The 24981-nt window shown below is 37.7% G+C and overlaps 1 protein-coding gene and 1 long non-coding RNA gene across 2 annotated transcripts; one reads left to right on the top strand and one right to left on the bottom strand.

Moving 5' to 3' along the window:
- Positions 1 to 741: 741 nt before the first annotated feature.
- On the bottom strand, positions 742 to 18405 carry Fas (Fas cell surface death receptor). The gene is made up of 9 exons (XM_013017035.1): positions 18283 to 18405; positions 11753 to 11906; positions 10306 to 10443; positions 8955 to 9063; positions 6852 to 6913; positions 6652 to 6714; positions 4910 to 4980; positions 3604 to 3628; positions 742 to 2806 (listed from the first exon to the last, which is right to left on the bottom strand). The coding sequence occupies exons 1-9, from the start codon at positions 18310 to 18312 to the stop codon at positions 2475 to 2477; spliced, it is 984 nt and encodes a 327-aa protein (XP_012872489.1). The 5' UTR covers positions 18313 to 18405; the 3' UTR covers positions 742 to 2474.
- Positions 18406 to 19644: 1239 nt separating this feature from the next.
- LOC105986304 lies at positions 19645 to 24697 on the top strand. The gene is made up of 2 exons (XR_001175103.1): positions 19645 to 19711; positions 24462 to 24697. It is a non-coding gene; the product is annotated as an uncharacterized LOC105986304 (long non-coding RNA).
- The last annotated feature ends 284 nt before the right edge of the window (positions 24698 to 24981 follow it).

Raw genomic sequence — 24981 nt, forward strand, 5'->3', positions numbered from 1 at the left:
TGCATCTAGTCCTCTCCTTTCCTCAGGCATCTACTCTGTCCTTCCTGAGCCAAAAAAACACAACAGGCCTGTGTCTAATTTCTAGAACATTGCCTCCTTGTATTTCTCCAAGTCTTTGAGGTTAAGAAATTTGAGTAGTAACTAAAATGTTAATTCCCCACAGTGGTTAAATATGCTCACTTTACTACATATTACATTTAAACAAAAAAAATACAGCATTTAGGTTTTAACCAAGTATGATACTACAAAGCAATAGAATACTATGTACTCCAAAAGGGTATTATATCTTAAATCATACAGATATATAAACAAGGAAAATCATCCATGACCCACTGACTAATAAATCAGCTTATAACATTATGGTATGGCCATCTTTAAGTCACTTTGTTTATTTGTTTCTTTCTTTCTCTCTTTCTCTTTTTTCTTTCTTTTCCTTTCTTTCTTTGTAAAAACATGAAAATTCACAAGAACTAGCTATAACTAGTAAGATTTTGTTTAGCTAATATTTTATTTTTCAACTTTTCTGTATTGCCTGGATTTCCTAGATGACTAGAAAATGTATTGGGTGGGCTGGGAAGGTGGCTCAGTGGTAGAGTGCTTGCCTTGCATGTATGAGGCCCTTGCTTTGATTCTTCAGCACCACATAAGCAGAAAAAAAAAGCCAGAAGTGGCGCTGTGGCTCAAGTGGTAGAGTGCTAGTCTTGAGCTGAAGAGCTGAGGGACAGCACCCAGGCCCAGAGTTCAGGCCCCATGACCAGACACACACCCTCAAAAAATGTATTAGGTTTATTAACTGCTAGACATACTGGGGTTTATAATCAGGGGGAAAGTCATAATCTGTTAGGTTATACTGAAAATTCAAAATGACATCAATCAATAAAAGACTAAGATTTCATTTTATGTTTGCCCTGTTTGGGGCATGAATTCAGAATTTATTAAATATGTTCATTTGTGCAGTAACTTTTTCTTAGATGACATGCTTAATCAGATGTGACTCCTGATTTCCTGCCTTTAAGTGGTATAGTGTACATATGATTATAATGAGAATGTTAGGCAGAGTAACATCTAACATTTTTTTGAGTGAAGGAGACACTAGTAGGTGCTTTACACACTAATCTTTAGTTCTTTTACAAAAATTGAGAGAATTTAATCCCCAATGAAAACAGGTGGAGTCTCACCTACAAGAATGCTAAAATAAGAAAAGTCACTTTAGCCTGAAACACCAGAGAGAGCTCTTAAAGAGATAGCCTTCAAGAAAATCTTGAAAGAGAAGTGGTTCTGAATCTTTGTGAATGGGAAACAGGGAATTCAAGGTCTGGAGCAATCTAAGTGAATGTGGAGAGGAAAGTCATTCACAAATCCAATTCCTAACCTGCACATGTATTTGTTACCATTGTTGGGAAACTTTCAAATAAGATAACCTTGGCTGGGAAGGAGACCAAGAGGATGCTTGGGCCCCAGATAGAGGAGACTCTTCTAAAGTTCCTGTATTTTTTCTTCTAAAGTTCCTGTGTTTGTTCCACGTGGCTCAGAGAGATATGAGTGTAGGTAGGATGCCATGTAGGAAAGAAAGCCTGTTTTCACTCCAGTGTTGTTTATTTAGGTAGTAATAACACATTTCATACCTATTGTTTTCTTTCTTACCTCTATCATGTCATTGAGAAAGAATGAAAAAAGCATGATGCGAGAAAACCAGTTTTTTGCATGTGACCATTTACTATCCTTTGATTGCCTCCATTTGTGGAATTTTTCTGCAATCTTTAACTTTTTATTTCTAGAGAGGCACAAGAATATTGTAACTGGTGAAATTAGGTCCAAAGCTCTGCGATTTTGTAAAACGCCATATAAATAGCAATTATTCAAGCATTATATAACTTAACTAGTATTTTCCCATACAAATTCAAAATAAATATTTTGTAATAAACCATCAATAATCTATGCAAAGATCTTGGACATAAGAACTTATTAAATTCTGTATTCAAGTATCATGCAGCTTTGCCTGACTATTCTCCTCTCATACTGGTAAACATTGAGGAGGTAGAGGAGAGGCAAAGTAGTTTTTCTAGTGACTTTGACATAGTAACAAAAGGTCAGTTTTTACAAGGATGGAGTCAGCTTAACATACACTAATGACACTGAGGCCTGCAGAATCATGTTAGATACTAGAGCATAGCACTAAACTTTTTCTCTGTTTATACTTCTTTTGGGGAACTTCACATGGCATTGTACTTATTCTTCACAAAGTCTGTTTATCCAATTTGATTTTAAACATTCTTGAAGGCAGAATCATGAGATCTTCAACATGTATAAATACAACAGCTCTACAAAACTAACAAAAGAAAAAGTAAAATGTATCACACAAAAGCCTAGCAATTGTCTTAGTCATATCTGTTGCCTTCTACAAACAGAACCGTTTTCCCATTATTTTTTTAATTTATTGATTGTACATAGTCAGAACTGAGTTCATTAGCCCTCTAGGCCAAACTTTGTTGTTCATTTTCGTGTCTAGTGTTTGAAGTTGAATTTTCAGCATCTGTCTGGACCATGTCCTGAATTTTCTCTGCAAGAGCACAAAGATTGGCTTTCCTGAGACTTTTGATTAAAGTGTCAAAGGCGCCCTTCTTCCCATGGAATTGATACCAATTACGAAGCAGCTGGACTTTCTGCTCAGCTGTGTCTTGGAGATAGTTATTCTTGATCTCATCTATTTTGGCTTCGCTGATATTATTTTTCCGGACAAAATCTCTTACTTGATTTATTGTCATTTGTTCAGCAATGCTAGTGATGTATTTACTCAAGTCCACATCTGAAAAGGAGAAAACAAGCTCTGAAAGTTTAGTTTTCTAAATAATATTCTCATTACCCAAAACCATGTTTATGTATCCCTTATTATACTTAACAATGAGTTAAGCCTTAGAGATCTAAACACCTTGTTGAGGGGAAAAAGAACACCAAAATAGTCTGGAGTTGTAATTCTAAATCCTGCTGTGTTCTGAGGAATTTGTGACCTGACCTGATCATGACAGGTAACAGCTCTGTATTTTCCTATCTCATCATTTTATAGAAGTTTAAAAAAATCACCTGTAATATTCCTTATAGACATAATGACTAATGATGCACAAAATTATGAGAAAAGGTGAAAAGTTTATGGTCATTGTATTTCTGAATCACAGGACTAAGGATGGAACCAAGTAGAACATGTACATATGAGTTGTTCTAGAATTAGATCTATTCATAGTTATAGCATTTAGGCTATAATTCAGTTTTACTTCTATTGAGTTACACCAGTTATAATGGTGTCCATAATTCCATTTCCATTTCCAACTGTATGTGGGGACAGGCATCTGAGGATAAAGGAAAATTTTCTTAAGCCTGAGATTATGCTGTCTTATTGCTATGTTATTTATTTTCAGCTATGTTAAAAATAATTATAGATTTAACAAACTACCTGGTAATCCTTAGTAGTAGGTCTAAGAATATCATAAACTCAAGGAAAGCAAAGCTTTCAATGTATCACTGAAATTCGTATTGATATTTTACTCAGAAATTAATTTAGTCCTATAAAGGAAGCCTTGGATAAAATAAAATAATAAAAAGTCTTACCTATCCATCTGAAAGACATTGTTTCCTGGAAAGAAAAAGGATAGAAGAAAGGAGAGAGATAAACAAAAACACATTCATTTTATCATCCAGCTCTTCCTTCACTATGAAGGAAACACAACCAGCTGCTTGATATATTAAAATTAGGATATTAGACTAAGTGATTAAAAAGGGGTTTTCCAATTATTTGAGATTTGAATCTGAAAAGTCCTACCATTGCTATAAACTAAGCAATATTGGAGTCATTTTTTTTTCTTTCTAAAGACAAGAAATCTAGGAATTTATTGAATAGTCTGAGTTACTTTTCATATAGATATATTAAAATAAGTAGTAATGGTAATAATCCAAAATTTTTCTTCACTGTAATTATTACTGACACCAGAAAATGGCTCAAGATTAAATTTCTTTTTTAAAAAATCTAGCCAGTCAAGAGAGGAATGCAATAACAACCAGTTATTGTCTATCAGAATCAACAAATTCCTCAGTTGCAGATACTCTGGATAAGAAAATTATCCAAACAAACTGATCTCTCTCCGCCCCCTCATTGTTTTGTTATTTAAAATGCCTTTCATGTTAGAAATCAAAAGATTGTCTCAAAAGTTAGCAAGAGAGAGTTGAGGTTTGGTGGGGGGGCGGGGGTGTGCTTGTGAGCATGCATGGTTCTGGGTAGGAGGTATAGTGTGATAGCGGATTTTCATAGCAACCTCAATCCCTATATCATAGCCTAGGCTTTGATACTGAATCTGTGCTTTGGTAAAGTCTCTCCAGTGAGGCTATCACCAATCTGAAACACGGATCTTTACCACATCCTCTTTTCCTCCTTAGTTGCTTCTTACAGCGTTTGTGTCGAAGCTTACTTACAAATTAGCTAACCATATCTTAATTCATTTTTGATGCTACTCCAACTTATATAAACTCAAACATTGAGCATATTTGTTTACAAGAAAGTAACAAAATAAAAGGCAAAACGAAACGAAATACAATAGAAGACTGAATTAGTACTTTCTTTGTCTTCTCAAGAAAGCTGGGAACAAGTGGGAAAGAGGGAACAGCTGATGCTATGCAAAACAAAAGAAATGTACATATCACCCAATGTGGAAGAAATAACTGTACTGCAAAGCTCATAGAACTCATAAATGTTATAGACCATGATTGACAATTTGCTCCATGAAAGTTAGAATGTGTTTGTGTCTTTAACTAAGCATCACTATCCCACAATACTGTGAAATTTGGGAAATTATTTAACCACTTAATCACAATAAAAATTTTGAAAAAAAAAAAGAAAGCTGATCCATATATTAACACCTACTTCATTTAAGGGTGGATATTCATGATGCCCACGATTTCCATGCCATCGGTGATACAGCCAAAATATCACCCCTAAAAGATGAAAGAAGTTTCCATCAGACCTGTTCAGAAGCGTGTGAACATTCTTTCACATTAAGAGAAGTATACTAAGGGAAGAGGACAATCTCAATGAAATTTCAAGTCCCCAACACAGCAGGAAAATGGACTAGGTTAATCTCACCCCCACAGAATCAGGTGCTCTAGAGGTAGGTCACATTTTAATTAAGTCACATTTTAATTGCCACACCCCTGGCCTAGCATGAAACTGGCTTTGATTTAACTGTATGAACACCAACACTTCATCTCTAGCATGATGAGTGTCATGATTGTGGCAGGGAATGGAAGCCATAGAACATGGCAAGTAGGCTGAGGGAGCATTTAATATCTAGAAGTCCAAGCGCATATACTCACAAATAACTCAAGTATACACACTCAGTCAGTGTTGAACTGAAGTCCGTGTGAGTATATTCACTGTTTAAACATCAAGTATGCATTCATAGTTAAACCAACACTAAAACTCAAGGCAACCTGATCTTCACCTGAATGGAACAGTGACTTGTTGCAAAAGAAAGGAAACAACTGATAGATTCTAAGTTTCTGAGCTTTAGCATCATGGTGTATTTTATGAATGATTGATTTAAAGGCATTTTATCCAAAGTAATTATGATTGTACCAATCTGGGCTTATCTGGTTAAGTAATTCTTACATGGAATGTATTGCCACCATGGGCTAATTTCAGGAGAAGGAATAATAAAAATATATATATATTTTTTGTGGGTCATGGGCTTGAACTCTGGGCCTGGTCACTGTCCCTCAGCTCTTCAGCTCAAGGCTCTACCATTTGAGCCACAGCACCACTTCTGGTCTTTGGGTGGTTTACTGGAGATAAGAGTATCATGGACTTTCCTGTCCAAACTGGAAATTGTGATCCTCAGATCTCAGCCTCCTGAGAAGCTAGGTTTACAGGCCTGAGCCACCAGCGCCTGGCCAAAAATATAATTTTTAACAGATAATTAAAAACAGAGTTGTGTCAAGGCAGAGGGGGAATCTAGAGGACTAAGTTGATCAAGTCCCCTTCAAAATGCCATTCAGGAAACCATGACTTTTTTTGTACTCCTAATACATAGGACAAGCTCATAGGTTACTTCTAGCTTTTGGCCACTCTGCCACTGCAGAAAGTACCTATTCATAGACACAGTGGAAACTAGTAAGGGGAACCAAATGCATCATTTGTTCTTATCACTCTCAGAAGAGAGCTGTGTTCAATAGTAAGAGATGAATAATACAACATCTTTGTGAATAGTTACTTTCCATGCCATTTCTTTGAACTAATTTATATTAATTATAAATATTCATTTATCAATATAAATAATATATAAGTGTACTGTATGATAGTATAATACTATTTATAATACTTTATAATATAATATAATATTTATTATTATATAAATAAATATTATTTAACTTATTAAATATTTAATTTAAATGAATATAAATATTAATTTATATTAATTGAACAGAAGGAGTTAATTGTAGTGCATTTATGCATGCACATAATGTACTCTGATTATGTTCACCTTTCTGTTACTTGTTCGTATTCCCTTGCCAAGCAATTTTAACAAGTTTCATTATTCTATTTTCACACTTCCATATACAGTACTTCAATCATACTCAGTCTATAGTTTGAACAAACTAGAAACTCACCCCCAGTAACCAGAATCAAGAGGAGGCTCCACAGCCAGTGTAAACTGGATCTAGAAACCAAAGCTTAGAAATTTTCATAAGAAAATAAGGAAATTTTTTAAGAATAAACACTCTCAAACAATCAAAAGCAATGAGCTTTTGTAGATATTTGGTGGTGGGATGGGAGGTGGGGGAATATAATCATAACAATATATTATTACTTTCATTTTTGCATTTGGTATTGCTAGTTGGTGTGCACTTCTCGATGATTCCATGCTCACATCTATAAAGAAAGAAAAAATGATAGAGGAAATTCAGAAACTCTGGACAGACTCTTCTATCATTTTTCAAGGGTATATTATAAATCAAGGGCCATTATATTCATTTTTGTATCTCTGGTTAACATTTTCCTTCAAGTATTTCTAGGTTAGCAACTAAAAGTGGTACAAGTTAATATCATAACTTGGAGATTTAAGTGAAAGAGTTTCTTAAAGAAGTTTTTAAGATAAAAGAAGGTAATATAACAAGAGAAAAAATTAAATGAAAATAAAGTTCAAACTAGTAATAAATTGAACTCAAACTATCAGAGCTTATAATAAACTATTAAAAAAATAAAGGGTCAAGAGCAATTTCAAACACCTTATAAGGGCCAGGCAGAAATGATTGCTCGTGATATTACTCAGGAAAGCTAGGAAGCTAATCCCCACAGGTTGCTGCTTCAGGCACAAAGTGTTGATTAAAAGGATTCAAGGATTCCCATCTGGAATTTTCTTCAAACACCCAAACACTGGCAGTCAGATGCTCTGAGTTCACAGCTTAGCTCTTTTCACTACTTAACTAGGATATGTCAGTTGACTCTTGTGAGCTTGTTATTAGTAACATGGATATAATCCTGTTATCTACCTTAAAGAGCTATGGTGGGAAGAATATTATACCAAGACTATAAAGTATTTAAAACTCCCACTACTATTATTAGACTAGCTCCTTTCCCCCTTTGCTACCTATCCAGTCATCATGTGGGCACTCAGACATTTGACATTTGAGGTGAGAAAGGAGAAGCAAAAATAGTTCCATGTAAAACATTTCTAGCTAATAGGTCATGAGGTACCATATCCCTCCTTTGTTCAAACCTATTAGATGAAAATTTCCCCTAGATGAATTACAAGCTTACGGAGAGGCAAATTCGCAGTAATCTTGAGTGTGTGTATTTACATAAAACTATATGTAAAATACTATGTCTCAAAGGAAAAGATGCTTATTTTGAGGGGTTTTGTTGGTTTGTGTTTGACAGTCCAGTCAGGGCCTAAGCACTATCCCTGAGCTTCTTTTGCTCACTTTACCACTTGAGCCATAGTGCCACTTCTGGCTTTTTCTCTTTATGTGGTACTGAGGAATTGAACCCATGGCTTCATGCATGCTAGGCAAGCGCTCTACCACTAACCCACATTCTCAACCCCATTATTTTGTAGTGTAAAGGAATCAAACCCCATACCTTGTAGTGCTAGGTAAACAGGAGCTCTACCCAAAGCCCCACCACAAACACTTTTACAACACATATTACCCAATCTTATCTCTACAGAAATGACAGAGGACACTCTGGAGAACAGGACACCTGGATGGAGGGTAGAAAAGACTGAGAAGCAAGCAGGGCTGGATAAAGAAGGCCCTCACTTTGCATGTTCTAGAGTCTGGTTTTCACCCAAAGGTAGAAAACTTGATTGAGTATCACACATGTTTCTTTTGAGTGATTGGTCTAGGTTGAGCAGATCGCCAAATCATTCATCAGATGCACCAAAAAATCTAATTTATTCTCTTTGCAACTACTGTTCCATGCCTAAAATTCGCTCTTCATCTATGTGTACATGCTACCATTGTTTCTTTTTTTACTCAAGATTCAAGCCACATGTGTTATCTTCAATCTCCTCTTTCAGACAGGGTTGAAAAGTTATCTTGGATGACTTATAATACCCTGGCCACACATTTCTTCCTGTTTTTGCCACATGGTGTTGATATGCAATGACTCTCTTTTTCTTGTTTGTATTTGACTCTAGAATTGAGATCTTGATGACAGAAGTGTGTCTCATATTAGTTTGAGCAACCAGCATAGTGTCAAATGCACAATTAATGATCAGTGTCAATAATGATCAGTGTCAATAATGACCATCATCAATGATGGTCAGTGCTCAACGATGTTTTTAAATAGAAAGATGATCATCTAGTTGCTTGGAGGAGAAAAATAAAGACTAAAACCTTAATTATTGACTTTCAGTGTGCCTTCTCTCTAGAAAGGCAATGTCTTCCAAAGTATGAAAAGTAAAACTTACGTGGTGCAGGGGTCGCAGTGATCACATCCAGACGTGTTACAATAAAAGTTTGGTTTGCATCTGCACTTGGTATCCTGAGTCTGGGTACACTTTGTTTCTACTTCTAAACCTATAAAACCAATATTTAATTTAATAAATACAGCAGCTAGTTATAAATGAACTGTGAAATAATGGTCAAGAGCTGCATGGAATTTTGAAATCTGCTTATTATCATGTTGAAATGTCCAATAATCATTGAGCAGAGCCTCATGTGGATAGGCAATCTTGAAACCAGCACTGCTTCCACTGCTGCTTCAATGGTTCGCCTGTTCCTGTAGTCTAGAGGCCTTGCTGCTCTATTGTGTGGCCCACAAACCACCAGGATCAGCATGACTCAGAATGCAGCATGTCAGGCGGTAACCGGCTTTAATCAGACCAATGTTAAGGCCTCACTTAACTTAAGATTCTGATCTAATTGCTTAGAGCTGAGATCTAATTACTAGTGTTTGTAATAGTACTCTAGGCAATTCTAATGCACAGACATGGTTAGAAACATTGTTGTAAGCAGGGTACTGGTGGCTCACACTTGTAATCCTAGCTACTGGGGAGGCTAACATCTAAGGATCGTGGTTTGAAGCCAGCCCAGGCAGTAAAATGTCTGGGAGAATCTTCTCTCCAATTAACCACCAGAAAACCAGAAGTGGTGCTGTGGTTCAAAGTGGTAGAGTGCTAGCCTTGAGCAAAAAAGTTCAGGGACAGTGCTGTGCCCTTCCCCCCAATACCCCCCTCCAAAAAAAACAGACCAAAAGAAAAAAGAAACATTGTTTCAAAGCCTGAATAGGGCCAAGCAAAGCTTTAGGTACTAAGTTTTCATCATGTTTTACAAAAGTAGGAATACTTTTCACGTTTCAATCTGGGCCTTCAGAATAGATCAAAATATCCATAAAATTCAGGTTTGTAAGCAGAATGATGAAGATGAATTAGATCCCCAAAGATGAAAGCATCATATCTTTGGTTTCTCTATCTGGCTATGAACAATACTATCCTACAAGTATAAATTGATGCAGTAAAAGAAATAGATTTTGTGGTTTTAATTGGAGTTGATTATAGGATTCATATGGTTGATATTAAGTCATTTGCTGGTTTATAGGGTTGATATTAAGTTGCTAGTGTTCATATAGGAGAATGCTAAGACTTGACTTACAAAAGCAATTATTAGCACTGCGCCTAGTCCTCCATTACCCAGTTAGTCCCAGGCAGCTCATTCCGGTAATGCCAACACCTGAGAAGCTCTCCACTTAAATTACAGTGTAAGTCATTCTACTTGAAGGGTCAGGATTGGTCACTTTTGGTTGCTTTCTTAGGCACCTACCATGTCCTCCATCACAAGATCCACATCTTCTGCACTTCGTAGAATAATGTTCTTTGTCTGTGTATTCCTTTCCTTCTTGGCAGGGCTCGCAGACTGGTTCCACCCCATTATTTGGACAGTTGGCACATTTTCTGGTGCCTGTCAGAGAAAAAGAAAAAGAAAAAGGTAGATTTTTGAAGCATAAGAAACATGCAAGAAATGACACTAAAATTCTGATCATAGGTTTTATTTTTTTCTCTGTTTGAGGCTTGATTCAGGGCCTTGCATTCTTACTTGCCTCTTTCCCTTAAGACTGGAGCTCTACCACTTGTGTCACTACTCCCATCTGGAATTTTTTCTGGTTAATTGAAAAGATAGTGTCTTGGACTTTTCTGCCCCAGCTAGAGTCAAACTGCCATCCGCTAGTAGTATCATCTTCCTGAGTAGTTCGGATTACAAGTAAGAGCCTTGGCTGCCAAGCTATAACTTTTGTTTTTCTTCTGGTACTGGAGCTTGAACTCCAGCCTTTCGGCACTGTCCCTTAGCCTTTTCACTAAAAGCTACAATTATTATTATTTGAAATACATGTCCACTTCTGGCTTTTGGTGGTTAATTAGAAGTAAGATTGGCATGGACTTTTCTTCCTGGGCTGGCCTTGAGCTGGAATCCTCCAATCTCAGTCTCCTGAGTGGCTAGAGTACAAGCATAAGCCATTGGTATCCAATTACAACTTTTTGAGATCTATTTAAATCAACAGTCTCACCATCACACAATTTGTGTTCAAGTGCAAAACAGGTAGCACCAGGCTTACAAACATTTATCAGAGCTCTAAGTGGATAGATCATCTAGAAACTGACCCAACCACCCAGCATTGTTTAGGAGGGGATGCTTAGGAGAGAATTTCAGATCTGAAATCAGTTCAGGCTTCAAAATACAAATAAAAATGCAAAAAATCTTTTAAATACAAATTTCAAAATCTGTTTGTATTTGTCTTTTCCAGTTCATCTGGTTTTTCATCTACAAAATACAAGTATATTTTCAGGCATCAGGAAAAAGTTTCTGTTAGAGTTCTTATTGAAGGCAAGTATTGAGACATATCCTTTATGAGTTGAAGACCCTTGTCATCCAATCTCTGTTGTTAGCATGATATGTCATAGATAGTTTTGAGATGATAAGCTTTTATACTCAGAGGAGTCTTCTTTTGTTCCTGAGAAATAACATACATAATCCTCTCATGTCAATGGTATATATGTCATTTATAATTTATATCTATCTGTATCCACACCAAATAATTTGTAAAAATGAATAAAACTAGTCTTTGGAAAGTAATTTCAGTTTGTTTTTTCTTCTGGTTTTGTTATATACTATAGAAGAACCAAAAGAAGTAAAAATATTGAATTCATGATTACACTTTGCCACCCTTGCCAATTTTTTTCATTCTCATCTCTGGATGTTTTGTGTATCTTACCAGGTGGACATGGAGGACCACAGGACTGACCCCCAAGCTGCTGGCCTTCCTGGCATCGAGTCTCGGTTTTAGTCACATTTGTCCTCAGTTCAGATTTGGTATCAATAGCTTGGGCAGTAACTCTGGACAAAGATCCAACAGTAAAGGTAAGCACCTACAGAAGAAAAGAATGAAAAGAACTTCACTGATTTCTGAACCAAGCAATTTGAGAAACAACTGTTACCCACCCCACAAGCTTGGATGGTTGGATGTGATGTGGAAAGGCCAAGTCTGTAGACAAATGTGTCTGCAAGAAGTTATTCTGGAACACATCATTATTCTTTACCTTTATCATCTTTAGTTTTTTTTTAATTTTTATTTTATTGTATTATCATCTTTAGTTTTATCAGTTATCTTTATCTTTAGTCCTATTATTCTTTATCACACCATTGCCATATTGCCATGCATGAACATATTCAAATTCTGATTAAAGTCATGGCTACTATTGCTTGGTCCCCTCTCTTGCCTAAATAACTTTCACAAGTTTTCTTTTTCATACATACCCTATCACTCTTTTTCACCCTCCTCCTACTTATTTCCACTCCATCAGACCCTGTTTCACTCAAACTACCCCCCCCCAGAATTTTTAGAGTTTGGCGCAATTTGTGAAGATGACCACTGACCTTTTTCCTTGGTTTTGTTTAACTCATTTTTTTCCCTCTACCATGAACATGACCTCTCTGTAGGATACAAATTAAAACGTACACTGAGTTGTAGCAAGATTGAGTTAAGCCTACAGACCAATACTGATTTGCTGCGTTGTGAGGTTTCATTTGTTTTGAACAAACCTGCAAGATTAATTTGTATAATTCTTTTTCAATAAATTAAAAATATGGATAACAATGGTAGTAGGCTATACTAACAGCTTACCTAGAAATTGGAAAGTGGAAATATCTTAAATATATAAATTAATATTATTCAATACTGTGAAGAAGTAGATGCATTTCTTAAAACCTACTTGTACAAAACCCTAATTTCAAAGGCTGGATAGCAGAGACCCACTTCCTCCAGCTGTATGCCAACTCCAACATTTCCAGAATCTACCAAAATAGCATCACTAGCTGGGGAAGAAGATTTGAAACATGTCCCTGTGGGGAACACTTTGTATTCCAACCATAACACTTAGTTTGATATGCTATATGTGAATAATATGTGGACAAAAAAATAGTCATGGGACAGTGCGGGACTTTTTTTAAAAATGTAAAAAAAAATTACATGTATTTATGGCCCACAACATGATGCTTTGAAATGCATATATGTTTTGGGATGGGTAATTAATTTGGGATCATGCTAATTAATTTCTGTATAATTTTACATGCTTATTGTTATTCCTTTTTTTCTTTTTCTTTTTATCGTGAGAATACCGTACAGAGGGGTTACAATTACATGGGCAAGATAATGAGTACATTTCTTATCAAGCATTGTTGCCTCCTTGTTGTTTCCCCTTCTCATCCCTTTATTGTTATTCTTTGTGGTGAGACTGCTTAAAATCTACTACGTGATTTTTAAACATACAAATACATTAGCACTAATTGTAGTCAGCATGCTGTCCAATAGATCTCTCAGATACATTCATCTCATCTAAATGGAATTTAGAATGAGTTGACTAACATCGCTACATTTTCTCTTTCTTAATATGATAACCACCTGGAAAACAACATGAACTTCTCTAGATCTCAGAGTTCAACTTTTTTAGATTTCACATGTAAGAGAAATCATAGGACAATTGTCTTTCTATTCCTAGGCCCTGAGTTGAAAATCAGGCCTTGCTTCTTAAAAATAGTCCTGTGAAAAAAAGTTTACAAACATTCTTTTGGAGGAGAAAAATACCAAAGCTGAAACATCAGCAAGAAGTCAGAGCCTTAAACCCATGTGCTGAACTCATTCACTTTCTCACTATGGTTTGATTACTCAGGATCTCTGCCTTCAGAAACCAAACATGTTGATGTTTCTCTTGTATTTCTCATATTTTCATGGCGTCACAGAGTACAGAGATGAGGAAATACATAACGCTTTGTGACTAGACCAAAGAAAAGCATGTTGGTAATTAATAGAACCCTAAGTTCATTCCAGTTTTGCTGGTTTACCCTAGTCCATGCCCTATCATGGCCTATTGTAAGCTTGCCTACAAAGCTGGGCTGTAGACATATATTAACCCAATTTGTAATCAGCTTTTCTAATTTACAAGTCTGGCTTTACAAAAAATGCAGAGTATCATACTAAATTCACCATCATCTTCACCAAGTCGGGACATGAACCAGTTGTCTGATGGATTTTTCCCCTAAATGCCAATAGATGGAGGGCTTGACATGCTTGTGCAGCAGCTAAAATTAAGAAAGGAGCTATGATTGAGACAAGAAACAACTTCTATGGAGAAAAAAAAGGTACAGATAATCAGTCTTACAATCTCCACCATCTTTCTAATGTGGGCTCAACTATTCACACTGTCATTTCCAAAAAAAATAGACAAGAAGATTGATTCCTGTTTTGGAACCAGAGATATTTAATTGGAGGTAACTGGAGAAGTGAATTGGAGATATTTAGTTTGAGTTAGAAGAAGTCTAACTACATAAAAACCTAAAAATATTTTATCCTTCTGTTTAAAGGAAAAGACTAATTAGGTAATTAAGTGTTGCTTTACTACTTTTAAGAATATATACATACATGCCCCATGACCAACAAAAACCAAAAAGTATACATGTAACCAAAAGTGTAAGAAACTATATCCTAAGGTATTTGCAAATGATTCTTTCATAATAAGAGTTATGAATGTGTTCATGTGTAGAAAAAAATAGAGATAGGCAGCCATTTAAGAAATGTTTTATAATAATAAATTATAAAAATAATTACAAATTAAATAAATAACAAAATTGTAGTGATCTCAACACATTTAGCAAATATACTCCCTGTAACATAATAAATAAAAACTATCATGAAAGTAGAGGTTTGGCTTGAGTTGAAAAAGCTAAGGAAGAGTTCAAGGCCCTGATTTCAAGCCCCAGTAGTAGCACAATAAATAAATTAATTAATTAAAGTTAGTTAAATAAAATTTATCAAATGAAAATTCCATAGCAATAGAAACAGGTTTGTACTACATGAAAAATGACAAATAGTAGAGTGCAAATAGCAGTGATTAAGTATTGTGTGTGTGTGTACGTGTGTGTCTGTAAAGGCTATAAATAAAAATGTTCCTATTAAAGAGACTAATGAGTGGTTATTTTTCCAATATTAACTTTGAAAAAATTATTTTTATATTTATCTATTTAAAAGAGTTTAAATTGATTCAATGTCCTAAATTTGGTTTGAATTGTTTTTGATCATAGAGATTCGATTTTAAATTAAATCCTTTTATTATGTCATTTTATTATTTTTTAATCAAAAGTAATTAGCAAATATTATAAGATGTGCTCAGTAAGGGACTTTTCAGACCCAAGATAATTCACCAAAAGTCCTCAGGCTAGCAGTGGTTTTCAAGTGGGGATTTCCTTATTCAGGTTTCTGAACATCTCAGAATATGAAGATTCTCTCCAACTGACAATTGTACAACAGCCACCTACCTCCCCTCAAACTATTCCCTATCCTTTAGAGAGATTCCTGTGAAATTCTAAGTATTTAGGACCAAATTGTGTGAACACTGTCCTGAAGAGACTTTCTCAGAGTCAGTATCCAAAATCCTGCTTCTTTGTGTGTGTATCTGCTTTTCTCACCCTCTAAATTCCATGCAAAGACTTTATGTTCCTCAATTAAGCATAAATCTGCCTCTGAGGGTGGTAATTGTATTTCAGTAGAAGACTTTCCACTTGTGTAACTGGTAATGGGGGGGACGCTGATGGTCCCCAAATACCAGTTTAATATTTGCCTCATGATCTTGACATCATTTAGAAACATGTGTTTTTGTACCTTGAATGTTAATGTTTTGATTTACATTTTTATTGTAGTCATAAAACATTTCCAATCCTTGGGAATGTAAGTAAAGTCCATTCAAAATTAAAATAGAGGATTAAAAGGTCTATTACAAGTGATTGGTAGAGCACCTGCCTAGCAAGCATGAAAACCTAAGTTCAAACCCTAGTAACACCAAAAATAATATAAAAGAATGAAACAGAAACCTCATCTAAAGTTTCTAAGGTCATGTTAAGGAAAATTATTAAATTATACACAAACTAATTGTTCTCTATACCCCAAACTATTCTGTATGATTACTTGTAACTGCTTCTTTCCTTTTGAAATAACTGCTTGAAGAAATGTGACAGAAGAAATTGCCTGCCTAGTGATCGCTTGCATTTTTAAAAAGTACAAGCGAAAGCTTCAAGGTTAATTTATAATTTCATAAAACAAACACACATGCAAACAAACCACCCAGAAATATCCACAGATATAAAATTTGATTCTTGTTGTCTCCTCTAGAAATTTGTGAGCATATGAGGATTTCAGATTTATTTGTGAATATCACTTAAAACAGCACTTTTCGAAAAGAGGGAGGAAAAAAAACTAGCTCTAAGAGAGTAGCAAAAAGGAAGTACAGCAAAGGAGATGTATTATATCTAGATAGTACTAGAGACCAGAAGACTAAGGGAAGAAAGAGAGAAAAAGTAAATAAAGCAGTTGTTCCGTCAGCTAATTAAAACTTGTTTTTGTGCTTCATGACATTCGTACTAGGTTTTTATTTTATTTATCGCTACTATTGAGGACACATGAGATGGGGGGGAGTGGGGCACAAAACCAGCAAGCATTCCCTGGAGACACTTAGGGGACACACAATATGCAAACTTCTTTAAAGATAGAGGCATGATGTTGGGCAAGTGGTGGATTTGAGCTAAGTTCTGTGGAAAATAAAATTTAATCATGTTAGATGAGCGGAAGTAGAAGATATACTCTAAAATGCAAACCATGACTATCTGGGAGATAAGATTATTTGTGATATTTACATTTTTAGTCACCTGCACTTGTAACATTAATTAATACACTTTTCATCTTCTAGGTCATATAGCATCAATAAATATTTTTATTTGCATACACAAATGGATGTATCTATGCATTTTTTGTTGTTGTTGTTGGTCATGGGGCCTGGACTCTGGGCCTGGCACTGTCCTTCAGCTCTTCAGCTCAAGGCTAGCACTCTACCACTTGAGCCACAGTGCCATTTCTGGCTTTTTCTACTTATGTGGTGCTGAGCAATCAAACCCAGAGCCTCATGCATGCGAGGCAAGCACTCTACTACTGAGCCACCTTCCCAGCTGGATCTATGCATACTTTTAGAGCTCAGTTTCCTTGCTGTTTTAAGAGGGTACTCTCTGGTGAATGTTAATGCCTCAAGGAGCCTAACATCAAACATTATTTCTTAAAGAACAAGAGAGACTTTCCCTACTCACCTCCCCCGCCCCCATCATTAAAAGGTCCCTGACAGCACAGCCTTTGCCTTTCTAATCTTAAATGTATTCTGGAAATCAGAACTGCTGAGGGGCCTGGTAATCAGATGAGACTTCAAGCCCAGCTCTGCCACTTGCTGTCTGTGTGACCTGTTAGAATGGCTGAGGCCCGCTAAACCCATTTCACACGCAGGAAAATGAACAGGATGTCTTCAGCACGACAGGCTGCCATGAAAACTGACTTGGGCGAACGCACCCATCATCCATGTCTAGGACTTAGATGGAGTTCTAAGAATGAACCTCGTGGGGCTAAGTCCCTTTGATTAGCCAACCACCTAGCTGGCATTTCAGAGCCAGCGACTCTCCAAGAGGCTTTGGGTGGGAGCTGGGGACCAGGCCTCCTGCCCAGCGTCCAGGGACTTTGTAGAGTGCCAGCTAAGAAAGAGAAAGAGAAAGGGCGGGGGGGGCGGGGGCAGACAGGAGCACTACACACCCTCTGTGCAGCCTGAAGGAGAGGAATTCCCTGAAAGGAAACAAAATAGTTTCGTTTTCTGCGTGGCCTAGAAAAGTTAAACAAGGCCGGCGAGTCACCCAACATGACTGCCCCCCCCAAAAAAAAGAAAAGCTGGCTCTTAGACTCAGGGGTAACCACTGCCGGGAGCAGGCTTACTCCCCAAGCTACTTCCATCGTTTCTCTCCGCACTTGGGAGTCCGGAGCGCACATGTCACCGGATCTTTGGCTAGGCAAGAGTTCACAATCTCCACCTCTTCCCCGACCGGGTCCCCTCCAGACACCCCAAAGCTAGCCAGGCCCCCGTTCCAGGCTCCGCCCGCTCCCCACGGGCGCCTCCTTTCCTCGCGTGGATCAACAGCGCGGGTGTTGCCCCACCTGCCCGGTGGCGGGCTCATTAAGCACCGAGCAAAGCGAGTTCCCCTGCTCCCAGAACACCGGGAGACAGGAAAAGTCGCACCCTCCCCCATCCTCCACTCAGTCTGTCAGAGGCAGGCCACGGCTGACCTGGGGCACCCCAGATTCCCACGCACTCAACCCAACGCCTCCCCGACGGCGCCCGCCCCAGGGCGAGGCGGAGAGAAGCCCCACGTGAATAGCCGAGGGCTCACCAAAAGTGGGAGAGTCCAGATCCAAGGCATGGCGGGAGAATCAATGACTGCGGGGAAAGCGCCCCGAGACACCCAACCTCGGTCGGAGTGACCTTCCTGCCGGCCCGGTGCCTCCGGGTGTGTTCTCTGCCGGGGCCCGCCCTCTGCGCGCCAGCAGTGGTGCTCTCGGAACCACTTCCCTTTCCCCAGAATCGTAGGTGAATACCTGGGTGCAGCTCTTCGGAGAGATCAGACAGGACCCAAGAAAAAGCCCCTAGTGTGGGGAGGAAGCGTGGCTGGAGGAGGGGAGGGGGATGGCCCGGGGGATGGGGCGCTAGCTCCACTGATTCAGCAACTAGCCCTGCGCAGGGGCGGGCAGGGGGAGGCCAGCGGGCCTGCGCAGGGAGCCAGGGTGTATTGCACAAGTGGGCATTTCCCTTTCTGGGGCGTGTCCACAGGGGCTGGTAAAACTCAGATCAAGGAAGACTCCTAAATGCCCAATTACTCTCTCCTTAATTTCTACTGTTCCCAACTGGGAAGGTTGGGGAGGGGCTTGAACCTGACATGACAGACACTCAGAGCAAGCACTTGTCCAGTACAGGACAGTCACAAAAAGGCCCCGAGGGTAGGAGGGGGGAGGGGGAAGGGACAGGGAAAGGGAGGCCCTGAATGGTGCATGGTCTAAGTGACAATGATATGAAAAGCTACACAAATTCTACTGTGGGATTCTGAGGAGGGATCTGGGCCTCCTGAGTAGCTAGGATTACAGGCCTGGGCCAACTGTGCCTGGCTCTGCTTGTATTTCTTAACAGAAGAGAACTGCTTATGGCAAAATCACCCAGCCCTAGCGTTGTTAAACCTTCACAATTACTTCCTTTCCTTTGTTACTCATTATTTCCTGTCCACAGCTCTTCAGAAAAGAAAAAAAGTACAACACAGAGAAACAAGTCGTAATTCTTTAAGGCTGTGGTTAATATTGCTCATACTCATTATTGCTTTTTGGAAGAGCAGAAAGCTCTTTGGGCTTTGGCTGGTGTTACAGAGGGAAGAGTGGATAAGAACATCATTTAATAGCCTCAGTCTGGAAGTCATCTTCCAAGTGGACCCATCACGGCTGCTGGGTATTTCTTTGTATCCTTCAGGAAGGATGCAAACACTTCACTTCTTCTCCCTGCAAGCTGAGCTCATCTCATTTAAGCACCCCTTGCCCCACTCAGACAGCCTTCATCTTCAGCCATTTGTTTTGACATTTGCTTTTGAAAGCCTGGGCGCTCAATCTGGATCAGGCCATTGTCATAAATATTTTCACTCAGCTTGTGGTTCCCATCTGTCACTGCACTGATCTCAGTCTTGTGGCTATTGGTTTGCTTGTTTCTGCTTGTTAGGGTCATGAAGTCCCTGGTTGTGTCTACCCGGCTTGCCTGTGACTGTACCAGACGCATGAAGAAAGGTGAGTAGAAGTGGGAGGATTGGACGTGAGAATCCTTTTCATTGTCTTTGTAAATTGTAAATCTAGAGCTATTCTGAAAAGAAAAATTCCAATTTTTAATGAATGCATTGTTATTTGTTCAAGTAATAGGGGATTGTTGAACATTTAGGTTGTTTCCAACCGATTTTTCATACATATTTTTATTAGCATCAATTAGTTGTACAGGAGGGTTTCATTTTGACTTGTGCATACCCACATGCAGCAAGATTTTCTGAATTTTATAAAGTATCACAAAAAGAGAGAAGGAAAAGAGGACGGAAGGGGAAGAATGGAGGGAGGGGACAATGGACAGAATTAACAACTCCTGGCTGAATTATGAGGCAGCAACTTTTGCAAATGATCCCTCCTTAGATAATATTTTTTCATTATGGTGATGTGAGTGATTATAACCTTATTTTACAAATAAAGAGTTATAGACGAAAAATCACACAATATTGGCAAAGTTGATTAGATAAGGAAACTCAAGTTTTGCTTAGGCTAAATTCTTAGAATTAAAGGTAACTTATATGATATATTACCAGAGCTTATGATCAGCATAAGAAATCTTTTGCTACAAATATTAATTGCTATAGATTAGTTATTCTGTTTTCAAGCTCAAGTAAGGATAACTAAATATGCCATCCTATAAAATGGCCTAAAATCTAGGGAAAGCCATGACTTCTACAGAAGATTTCTTTTCTGCCACTAGAGCGCACCAGAACCCTCACATCAGGCTCAACTTTCATTTGGCCAACTGACAAATGGACTTTTCTATCAACTAATAAAAATGTATTTTTGTTATTGGGAAAGGAAGAGAAATAGACATTGGATTTTATAGGCAATCTGAATCCTGATCATGAGGGCCGTTTTATCTTCCAGAGAAAATATTATTTCTTATAGGCTTAAGGAAATGATGTTTACATAGTAAATGATGTTTACATCATTTAAGGAAATGTTTACAATATTCAGTACACTCAATAAATGTTAGTTCTTACTGTGATAATTCTCTTTTCTAAAAGAGTATGACCCAAGTAGTAGACTGCTAGCTTTGAGCAGAAAAACTCAGCATGCAAGGATGAATTCAAAGAAATAGTCATACATATTTTAATCAATCTACTTTGCTTCTTCAGGAATTTTTTAAAGAGTTAAAAAATTACATTATTTCCATAAATGGGAAAAATCAACATTTCTTGCTAAAAATAGAAGGCATTCATAAAAATAAATCCATAATGTTTAAATAAAATATTTGCCTTCATATTACTAGAAAACGATTTCCCAGTCTACCACTGGTAAGGGCATTCTAGCTCTGGAATCAGCATTTACATTTGAAGGTAAAACTTTTGACATGTAAACTTTGAGGGGGACACATTCAAACCATTGCAAGAATTTAAATGACTAGTTCAGGCTTCTCGTTACCATTATTGTCTACTGTTGCTTCTGATAAGATTTGAATTTAAGAAGATCTTACTGTCTCTCTGTCTCCCTGTCTGCCTGTCTATTGTCAATCTCATTCTCTCCATATATGACTTGGCTACTTAGACAGGCCTAATGGTTTCATAACTGAATGCAAGGACAAACCCTCAGAAGTCAAGAGAAGTTTAAATCAGGTCTTGAATCAACATGTGAGTTTTGAAGTACATTTTATTGGGAAAATGGAGGAAAACGGAAAAGGAATTGGCCGGACTGGATCCTCAACAGGCAGGACTGTTTATTGTTCAATAAGGAACAGTGAGAGGCACAGACCTTCCCACAGGTTTGGAGGTTGTGCGAGGGGTTGGAACAGGAGCTGGGTTTTTTATAGTAGGTCTGAGCAAGGAGGCAGGGGTTAATAAAAAAGCCACTAGGTCAAGGGAGGTGGGCTTTTCAGTTGGGCCCACAATGGGATGTTACAGTTGGGCTTAGGTGGATTGCACTTCCAGCACATCAAACAAGTTCGCACATACCAGGGGTTTTGCCTGGAGTCTGCATGGACCTGGAACAGTGCAGCGGGTGGTGGTGTCAATCCTTCATATTCCATCTTTAGATACATAAAAGGATCAGGCCAAGAGGGGAGAGGCAAGCTCTTCATATTTAGTATATTAAATAAAAAAACACCACAAATATGGAGACTTGTTTCTATTTGGCATATTGATGCTTTTAACACTTTTAACTTCAATGGAAAATCATATTTGTGACTTCTGCCATGAAGTCATAATGTCATTAGGTCACTGGATATATGGCACTAGTGTCCTAGTATTTAGGCTCTTGGAAGCTTCAAGGTCTAGGCCATTTCTACCTATTCCTGATAGTATCTCTTAGGCAGAAACAATGGACAGATGCCTTTGAGACCATGAAATTAACATCTCCTAATTAAAACCAGACTCTCTTGTCTACAATAGCCTTGGGAGTTGAGTACCAGCTTTAGCTTGAGTCCTGCCAATGCTGACTCTTATCATTCCCTAAAGCCATTTATTTTACTTTAGAAGACCTTCTAGAACCTAGAAATTTTCTCCTTGGTGCAAGGAACACTACTTATAAACAGAATTTGAATTTGTTCCATAAAAACTGAGTAATAACAACCTGCCAACACTGTCGAAGAGGCATTTTTACTATCTGAAACTTTCCCAAAACCACACACAATCCAACACCTCAAGATTTTCATCCAGCATTCTTAGTTGTTTTTTTTTTTTCATCCAGACGAGAATAATGACTAGGAAGCCTGGCTCCCTGATCGTAGTGAACTCAGGAGGGAATTGACATTTTTATAGCAGCTTCCACACTGAGTAACAAGACTAGGAGGGCATTCCTTTAGTTGGCAAGTAATCCAATGGATTTGTCAAGTATGTTTTTCACAAATGTCTTCAGATTTATTTTTATTTAAACAATGGAAACCTGTTAAGATGGGGAGTTTAATGAGTAAAGAATTACAGATATAACTCATAGCTTATAGAGTGGCGTGAGTGGGTGTGTTTGTTTAGCATACCCATCAACTCATCCAACTTTCACAGTTGCTCGGGAAGTAGGTCCCATTATAATCGTAGTTTACAGATGAGCAAACTATAATACCTTGTCCAATGTTATATAATAACTAGATGGATTTATAGTATCTTGTCCAAAGTTATACAATAACTAGATGGATTTCAGAGGTGAATTTCTAAAGTCTATATTGAAGTCACTTCCTCTTTACAACATTGGCCTTCCCTGCACCAGCATTATAAAACCCAGTTGTTTTGTTTTTCTCTTGAATACATAGTTCTTTCATGAGTAATAACATACTTTCACCATAGCCTTAAATTCCTGGCATTATTGAGAAAGATGATAAGATAGTGAGCCAAGGAAACCCTTTGCTTCATTAAACAAATCCTTGAGTATAAAACCGTGCTGATACCCATGACTCCTTGTAAGCATCATGGCTCCCAAAGCTATGCTGATTGGATGGAACTAAAGACAGAAGAACTAAGGTAGTAGACAGACATAATGTCATTTGGTGACCTTCAAATCTTAAGATGAAAATAAATCACTCAAAATAATTATTAAAATGCACATTCACCAAATCTGAGAAGGGGGTAAGATTCTGTTCTCCCCCTAATCTCCCATGAGGCCACCATCTGGAAGGATCTGAGATGGGGCCAGAGCCTAGCCAGCTCAAGGGAACAATCCATCAGCCAGGCATTTGACTTCACTTAAGTAACAAATAAACTGACCCTATATCTACTTTAACAGTTGTATTATTCTTGAAGCATCTCTGGTTTTTTATATGACAAATATATGATCAAATCAACACATTCTATAATCTCATAACATTTTTATCCAGTTTTCATTTAGCTTAATATATATTTGTGGACACATTTTTCAGTTAGCAGCAAGTTTGCCTTGACTACACAAATAAATTTTTCTACCAAGAGGAAAAAAAAATGTAGTTCATTTCTAAACACACTGAGCTTTTATTTCTGAGAACAAGAAAAAAAACTGGCTAGATGCCTGCTGGCCCTTCAGCCTATCAGAATTCTGTGACCATAAATGTCCATGAATTCCCCCCTGACCGAATCTCTGCTTTTTATTTTTATCTTGGGGACATGTATCTTACAGTCCTGTGCCACATACTCTGCCTTTTATGTCTTACTTTTTCCTCTTCTCAAAGAAAAATTTAAGTTCAGTGGATTCTGTCATCTGAAAACCACTTCTTTTATGTCAAAAGGGATTAACTAATTTACATGCAGCTTTTCTATTCTCTTAATAATGCTGCCTAACACATTGAGAGTATTATTATGAACCAGGTATCATTCTTAATGCTTCTTATAAAGATGAGTGCATTTAATGCTCATAGAAATCCTGTTAGGGAAGTTTTTCATGATGCTCACTGAGTGGAGAACCCAACTCATTCCTCAAGTGAATGCACAATCTTGCTTTAGCCATCCAATAAGTACATTAGAGTTGGGGTTTGCACCAGTGCAGTTGCTTCCTGCATTTAATAGTGTGCTACCATCTTACGCTAACACACACTAATTAATTTGACAGTCACTATTTGCAAACCTTTTACATATATTATCTCATTTAGTTCTCACACTGCATGTATAAGGAAAGAATACCTTTTCTGCTTCAGACAAAGACAAGTAGTTTGAAATTTTGGATCAGTGAACAGAATAAAAATAAACACATGAAATTTCAGGAGGAAATAAGTCTGCTTGAGTTGTGCTACCTGACTATCTTCTGAGCCCATAAGATAAGTCAATATCTTTTCTATGTTTGTCAGTCTCCATTAAGTATCTTGGAAATGTCATGAAAAGGGACACTGTAGTGTCTACTATTGAGCCTTGCCAGGAGTTTCCTACATTTTTTTGTGCACAGAAGATGTGAAAGGAGGACAAATACCTGAACTTACCTTTGCTGTGACTCCACGGATCCAACTGGCAAGTGATTGTGAAGTCAGAATAAAGTAGATGTCTAGCAAATTACATAATAAAATGGCTCCTGCCTTGTCTGGTTGAATTGGGTTTGGATTTTCTCCTGATTCTTTTATAGCAATATGAAAAGATTATATCTATGCTGACATTCCTCCATGTTTCAGGATTTATAAATGTACTTAAACAACAATGTTATCATCAACAATTAAGGGGAAAAGCAGAAATTAGCCTTAACATGTGAAATTAGCCTTCTTGTTCCCTGTGTATCACTAAGACTTTGCCATCTACACCTAGCAGAGTCTTTAGTTTCATCCCACAAGGAGTAGCATACATTGTAAAGGCTCTGACAAGAATTTGGCCAGACTCTTA

This window comes from Dipodomys ordii, unplaced genomic scaffold (assembly GCF_000151885.1).
Source record: "Dipodomys ordii isolate 6190 unplaced genomic scaffold, Dord_2.0 Scaffold34, whole genome shotgun sequence".
NCBI classification, from domain to species: domain Eukaryota; kingdom Metazoa; phylum Chordata; class Mammalia; order Rodentia; family Heteromyidae; genus Dipodomys; species Dipodomys ordii.